Below are 7,671 nucleotides of genomic sequence, written 5' to 3'. Positions count from 1 at the left end.
CCCTCTTGAGTTTCTTTTAAGCAAGGAACGGCATCTACGTCCTGAGAAGCAGTTGCCGTGTCGAAATAATTTCACTGTACTCAGGGAAAACCAAACATTCTCATTTTGCGGGCGCACGCCCAAGAAAATTACTCAGCACTTGTTTTTCTGCTTTTGGGGTTCTCCAACAATAGTTTCTTCAATCCAACTGCAGTGAAATCTCTAGACGCTATCGACCCACCACCGTTGTTTTGCTTTGAGGGAACCACCTCTCCAACCCCAGACCACCGCTTGGCTCAGACGCGGGAACAAAAGGGCGCAACGCGGGGAGGGGGCGGACCCGGGAATGGGGCGTTACGAAACCTTCAGGAATAGACAGCCCCTCCTCGGAGGGGAGGGACGGAGGACCAGAGCCTCGTTCTCTACAAGTTACAGCGCTGGATCCTAGAACACAGCTCTTCCTGGCTTCTCTGCCTGTGGCCGGGCCTCCGCAGCGCGCACCGCCGGTGGCCCACAGTCCAGTCTGCTCTCCACCCAAGGGCACCGCGCGCCGGGCACCCAGCCATGTCATCCTACACCCGCGTGGCGCTGGTGACCGGGGCCAACAAGGGCATCGGCTTCGCCATCACGCGCGACCTGTGCCGGCAGTTCTCGGGGGACGTGGTGCTCACCGCACGGGACCCGGCGCGGGGCCGGGCGGCCGTGCAGCAGCTGCAGGCCGAGGGCCTGAGCCCGCGCTTCCATCAGCTGGACATCGACGACCTGCAGAGCATCCGCGCCCTGCGCGACTTCCTGCGCAAGGAGTACGGGGGTCTCAACGTGCTGGTCAACAACGCGGGCATCGCCTTCAAGAGTAGGTGCGGGGTTGGGAGGCCCCCGGGCGCTCCGAGGGTGCGGGGCAATGAGCCGCAGGAGCCCCCCCAGCCATCCACTTGAGTGATCCGGAAAGGCAGCTCCCGCCCTCGGGATGCTTGCAGCTCTCGCCTTCCGTGGCGGGTTCTCGCTCTCCGGAGTCCCGGGAGCAGTCCGCCTCGCGCAAGACCGGCGCGGCTGCCGGGCACAGCGCGCCCCGCCCGCCCACTGGCCTGTGCGGGCCTGTGCGCAGCCTAGGGCCCTCCCAGAACTGTCAACTGCTGCGCTTTGCTAAAGAATCGGTCTCCAGGGAGGGGACCACACCCTGCTAAGCTCATCAGTTTTCTAATGCAAGAAACATTTTCTCTGCCAAGGGTCTCCACACTCACTTTGCGCTTTCGCTTTCCTTGAAAGGGCGCATTCACAGACACCGGGAGGCATCTGCTCCGGACAGGAAGTGAATCTCGGAGACACAATTAGCGCGCACTTGCACGTTAGTGGACTTGAGAGTGTTTAACGGAGAGCTTTGATAGGCTCCGGCAAAAAGGAAGCGAAAGTCGTTCCCACCCCCAGGGAAGCTTTATTTGTTGTCAAACATAGAAGTGTGGTTTTTAGTAGCATCTTCCCTTGGGGGGGGGGGGGGGCGGAATTAGAGCTTACTTAGTCTGCTACTCAAGTAAGAAAGTTATTGATCTGCCAAGTGATGGGGGTAGAAATAAACAGGCCAGCCTCACTTACTGCGTAGTGGGGAAGAGAAACCCAAGAGGCAGAGCGTAGGGAAATGAAGCATTGTGAAGCGTTAAGTTCATCCCCTTGGCCTTGGGCACTCGCCAGCGCTGTGCACCCGCAACTCCGTCTGGAGCGCAGCGGGAGGTGGCCGGCACCCCACCCCCAAGCCGACGGGGCTGAGGGATTGGTGGATAAATACCCGGCTTCCTGGACACCGCACGGAGAAACACTCGTGTCAGCTGGAAGCTCTCGCCGCTCCAAGTGTGGGCGGTCGACCCGCCGCACCCGCTGGAACTGCACAATCTCCCGCCTTGCCCTACACTCGCGGAATCACAATCTGCCTAATAACAGAATCCCCAGGTGCCTCCCATGGCCCTTCAAGATTGAGAACTCCTGGCTTTGATCACTGCTGCTCAAAGGGTGGCTCCCAGAACAGTAGCTGTAGCGTTACCTGGGAACTCGTTACCAAAGCAAATTCCGGAGCCCCACCCCGGACCTTCTCGAGCCCAAACTCCGGGGGCGGGGCCCAGAAAGGTGTGCGCGCACCCGCCCTACAGGCGACTGAGATGCACGCTTGAGGGCTGAGACCCACAGACCCAGAGATTTAAAAAATCACTTGAAAGGTAGCTTGTTCTGCCTTCAGTTAGAGAGAGATCCGCTTTGTCAATGACTTTCCGGGGGAAATGCATGACTTTGTTTTCTTCTCTTTTTGAAAGTTGATGATCCAACGCCGTTTGATATTCAAGCTGAGATGACGCTGAAGACAAACTTTTTTGCCACGAGAAATGTCTGCATAGAATTACTGCCGATAATAAAACCTCATGGTAAGTTCAGCCGTGTTGACTGTCAGGCTGCATCCTTGTAGCAAGGAGTGAGCCCCTGGGCGGTCCCTCAGGAATCACCCAGGGATGCTATTTCTGTGTGTGGGGGGGGGGGGGGACATAGAAAATTGCATTGTTTTCTCATAGTACCTGGCTCCCTCACCTGAACGTTTCAGCTCTATTGAAAGATATGTGTGATACATGGCGATGCTCTTAGGTCCTGTGTCATGAACTCAACCCTAGAATGATAAGGTGTTGCAAGTCCCAGAAGGCCTCTTGCCTTTGAGCAACTTCAGTGAGTCCTTCTCGGCTCCCCAAGGAGATGGGGAAAGGGTCTGTTCTAGCATTATTATGAATTTTCCTATATTCCTTTTTCCTTGCACCAACATTTGTCAAGCTGATTCAGAATATCCCCCCCCCCCAAGAAAATTTATTAGGAAATATCTTGCCCATGCTTTCAAATATTCAATAAATAACATTTACTACTTTTCCACAAAGATTTGAGTGCCTACGGTAACCCAGGCATCACGCTGGGTGCCGGGGATACAGTAGGAAGCATTGTGGACACAGTCCTGTCCATGGAGCACTGAGTCCAGTGGGGGAGACCATCGCTGACAAAGAATCCTAAGTGTGTAAATGACAACTGTGCTGGCAGGTGGGGAGAGAAGGCTTGCTTCCTTGACGATTTTCTTTCCCAAGAAGTCAACTGTGATTCTTAGGAAGAAAAACTCTGTGGTTCTTAGCAGAAATGTGCTTTTCTTAATTTAACATTTTGAATAAATATGATCTCTAGTGCAAAAATATTTAAATCTAAAAAAGATGCATGGTGGTGGGAATAGCTCAGGACTAGGACATATGCTTAGCATGCATGAGATCCTGGGTTCAATCTCCAGTATCTCCATTAAAAAGAAAGAAGGAGAAGGAGAAGGAGAAAAGGAAAAACTTTACCAAAAAAATAAAATAAAATAAAAAGACGCATGGTGAGAGTTCCACCCATCTACCCATCCACAGCCCCCCACAGATAATTCTCTTTATTGGTTTCTTAGTGGGATGGGATCAGAAAGCCCATAGGTAGAGTTGCAGGTACTCACTCAAGGAAGTTTTGCGTCCAGGGACATGGAGTCGATGAGTGCCCAGGGCCGAGGATGGGGATTTTAAACGGAAATCTAAGCAAACTTCAATGCATATATTTTTTTGCTCCCCTTCTTACAAAAACAAACAAACAAAAAACCAAGAAAAAGGACATTAAGAACAATGTTTGCCACCTTGCTTTCTTCTCTTATTACATCTGGGACTCTTTCCAGATCAGGACAGAAAGCTGTCTTATTCTTCTTTACAGCTGCATAGTATTTCCTTGCAGGGTGTCTTTTACCAAGTGTCAGGAAGGCTTCCCCCTCTGGATTTTAAAATCACAGAATTTAAAAGCTGCAAGGTATTGAAGAAAACTTACATTCCTACACCTTCACTTTACAGAGAAAGAAGCTGAAGCCCAGAGAAGTGAACATGGCCAGGTAGTAATAGAGCTGGAAACAATACCCAAGTTTCTTGCCTTCAACCTTCAATCAAATCAGGAGAGTTAATTCCAGTGGGGGAAGGATTACAGAGCCAAATGATTGCAAACCAAGCCACTTCGAACGATAAATGAAGGCTTTGGGGAGGGTGGGGGCCCACGGATCAACCCAGAGCTGGTGAATAACTGTCTTTAACCAGTTTTGCATAAGAGTAATTCCCAAAGCGAGAATCTGGCTTACAACACTTGAAAATATTAGTGAGTTTTCAATAAACCTCATGTTTACCTGGAGAGCAAAACGCTGATCACCGTTGCCTCCTGGTTTGTAGGCAATCATCTTCTCCCCATACAAAGCTGATTTAAAAGCCACTCTTTATTTAGCTTTATAATCGCTTTAAAGAAAGTTATCCAGCTTGCTTATTGGTTCAAGACTGAGTGAATAGGTTAATCCACTGTTCAGCCACTAGATGGAGCTACTTGCCCACCTTTCCCAGAACGCGGAGAGGATTGTTTCTGGACCTCAGCAAACAGTGGTGGTGGTGGTTTGGGCTCAGCTGGGCTGACTGAACCCATTTAGCTGTTGCGACTGACTGTCACCCCTTTGCCTCCGCCCTAGAGGTGTGCCCTGAGATCAAAAAGGACACTTCTTCCTCTTAGGAATTTTTTTAGTTCCACTGAAAGCATAGAATAGCTCCTGTAATGTGTTTTCCTTTACTTCCTTTCCTCACTGAATTTAATTCCTTGTAGCAGCCAAGTGCTTGAGAACAAAGCTGCATAGAAAGTAATGAAGAACACAACATCCCTGAAGCAGAATTCCTGGCCAAAATATTGAAGTGAATCTACCATAAAAAAAAAAAAAAGCCAATCCAAATTGGGGGAAGTACTACAAAATATCGGCTTAGACTCTTTAAAAAGATCACTGTCACCTGCTCCAGATTAAAACAGACTAAAGAGATAGGACAGCTAAATGCAATCTGTGGTCCCACACTGGGTCTTGGATAAAAACAAACCAAAAACTTATCCAGGAAGATTATTGAGACAATTGGGGATATTCGAATACAGACTTCAGACAATAGTGTTGTACCCTGATAAATGTCTGGAGTGTGACCACATTTTCGGTTCTGTAAGAGAATGCCCTGACTTACGTACACTACAGGGTTTAGGGTGAATGTTTTCGATGTCTGTCTACAACTAAGAGAAAGAGAGAAAGCAAATGTGGCCAAGTGTTAACAATTGGTGCACTTAGGTGAAAGGTAGATGGGTATTTATTAAACTATTCTTGCAACTTCTCTGTAGGTTGCAAAGTTTTCAAAATTAAAAGTTGGGAAAGAACTTATGTTTTACCAGAGAGAGGGAGAGAGAGAAGGAAGGAAAGAAAATGCTAAGAGTCTTAGGTACCTGGGGGCTCAGTGAGAGGCTTGTGTTAAAGGACAGAGTGAGGGCATCCCTGTGTCAGGCTGGGCCCACAAGGATATCTAAGCATGCGTGGAGCTGGGGGAGGTACCCTGCAGATGTGTCCCTGTGGTGAACACCACTTAGAAAATGAGATAAAATCCAGTTACCCTATTGGATGCAGAGGCTGTGGATTCAGGATAATATGTGAGAAAAGAACCCTCCAAATTTGGTGTTTTTTGATGTTGGACAAAATGTAAATTTACATGTTTACTAGTTTGGGGATTTCCACCAATGCTTCAAATTGTTTTATGGGTTTTGGCCTGTGATTTTTATTTTATGAACAGAACCATCTCTTCAGTAGCTGTGAATCATTGTTAATATCAAGAGTAACTCATTAACTAATTATAGTTAATTATTTAACTATGGGCTTAAAAAAGCAATGAAAATCAAAACCAGGATGGAGAATCAACCCATTCCACATGTGAAGGTACCATCATTAAGGAGATGTGTGTGTGTGTGGGCAGAGGGGGCAGGATGTGTTTTATAAAACTACCTAGTAGGGGTGGGTATGGCTCAGTTGGTAGGTAGAGCACATGCTTAGCATGCACTAGGTCCTGGGCTCAATCCTCGGCACCTCCATTTAAAAAAAAAAAAAAAAAAAACTGCCCGGTGATTCTCCCACAGACCCACCTCCTGCGCACCTAGTGGAGAATCGTTGCTCTTTAGCACTTGTTATAGACGAAAATGCGTTCTTCCTTTTGGCAGGATAAGGGACAAAACGTTAAAACCCACTGGTGCCTTCCTGAGTCATGTCTTACTGCCTTTTGGAGGTATTTTTTTTGTGCCGTATAGAGTTATTTTTTTAATCAGCAAGTAAACATGCACCATGACTCAATCACGTGTTTGTCAATAGTCAACCAATGATGGTTTACTTGTGCCATGCTTCCATATTTTATTTTGTTTCAGGCAGAGTGGTGAATATCAGTAGTTTACAGGGTTCCAAAGCCCTTGAAAACTGCAGTGAAGATCTTCAGGAGAAGTTCCGATGCGAGACACTCACAGAGGAAGACCTGGTGGACCTCATGAAAAAGTTTGTGGAGGATACAAAAAATGAGGTGCACGAGAGGGAAGGCTGGCCCACCTCAGCTTATGGGGTGTCCAAGTTGGGGGTCACAGTTTTATCAAGAATCCTGGCCCGGCGTCTGGATGAGAAGAGGAAAGCAGACAGGATTCTGCTGAATGCATGCTGCCCCGGGTGGGTGAAGACAGACATGACTGGGGCTCAGGGCTCCCGGACTGCAGAGGAGGGGGCTGAGACCCCTGTCTACCTGGCCCTCCTGCCTCCAGATGCCACCAAGCCTCATGGCCAGCTAGTCCGTGACAAAGTCGTCCAAGACTGGTGAATATCTGCTTTGACACTTGATGTTTAATAAACGCTTGTGGAATGAACGGATGGATCCTGGCATTGTGGTTCAATTCTATTTCTGTACTCAGGGACCATCGATTAGAATCTCCCTGTGAGGAAGTGTCTAGTTCTGGACTGGAGCTAAGCAATTTTGCTATACCCAGACGCTAGCCTGAGAGGGCGATGAACCTAAACCAGTGGTTCTCAAATATTAGAGGGCGTCAGAATCACCTGGAGGGTGTGTCAAAACATTGCCCAGAACTGGGGCCCAAGAATGTGCATTCTAACAAGTTCCCAGGAGCTGCTGGTGTTGGGATGGCACTGACAGACACACTAGTCTAGTGAGAGGTCTCAGGGCTGGGGAGCACGTCCCAGCCCTTTTCCAGCTGTCCCTTGCTGTTTCTAGGTTGTCAACTCGGTAAAAACAACAAGTGATTCTCTGTTTCCTTAGCTCTGTGAGCCTGCTTTATGTCTCATTCTGTTTTATCATATTTGAGTACATTTAAAATGGTTCTTACACTTATGAGGTTGTATAGCTTGAAGCACTCTTAAAGGAGGAATGTCCTTATTTTGTGGGGATATGATTTCTTCCATAATGGGCATTTGGGTTTTGCCTTCCAGAATGTCTGCGAGATTGCCCTGCCACTCTTTTCATCTTGTTCGTGCGAGGAGGGCAACTTTGTCCAGGCCATCTCCTTGCTCTGACTCATGCGTGTTCTCTCCTTAACCTGTTTCCGCTCCCCTCTGAGCTACAGCCCACGGTGATCTTTTCAGATGCCTCCCTGAGCCCCTTTTGTAGTCCCTCTGACAACAGGCAACTCCATGCTCACTGCTTTCAAATGGGATGGGTTTTGCAACCAGCCTCCTGGGTTCTGGTTATACCCTGTAGAAAAAAAAAGAAGACTTGGAGACCAGAGGACCTTATGAAAGAGAAGAAATATACTTGCAAGGAAAGTCTGCAAGGGATTCAAGACTCCAGA

At 48.3% G+C, this 7,671-nt stretch overlaps 1 protein-coding gene across 1 annotated transcript; it reads left to right on the top strand.

The window, feature by feature from the left end:
- The first annotated feature begins 238 nt into the window (after positions 1–238).
- Positions 239–6,735, top strand: LOC105070206 (carbonyl reductase [NADPH] 3). Its single transcript, XM_010956523.3, has 3 exons — positions 239–832; positions 2,277–2,384; positions 6,253–6,735. Exons 1-3 carry the CDS (start codon positions 544–546, stop codon positions 6,687–6,689), a joined length of 834 nt encoding a protein of 277 aa, XP_010954825.1. The 5' UTR covers positions 239–543; the 3' UTR covers positions 6,690–6,735.
- The last annotated feature ends 936 nt before the right edge of the window (positions 6,736–7,671 follow it).

Source organism: Camelus bactrianus, chromosome 1, assembly GCF_048773025.1.
Source record: "Camelus bactrianus isolate YW-2024 breed Bactrian camel chromosome 1, ASM4877302v1, whole genome shotgun sequence".
NCBI classification, from domain to species: Eukaryota; Metazoa; Chordata; class Mammalia; order Artiodactyla; family Camelidae; genus Camelus; species Camelus bactrianus.
The sequence above is the reverse complement of the archived record's forward strand: the minus strand, read 5'-3'. Positions and strand labels throughout refer to the sequence as shown.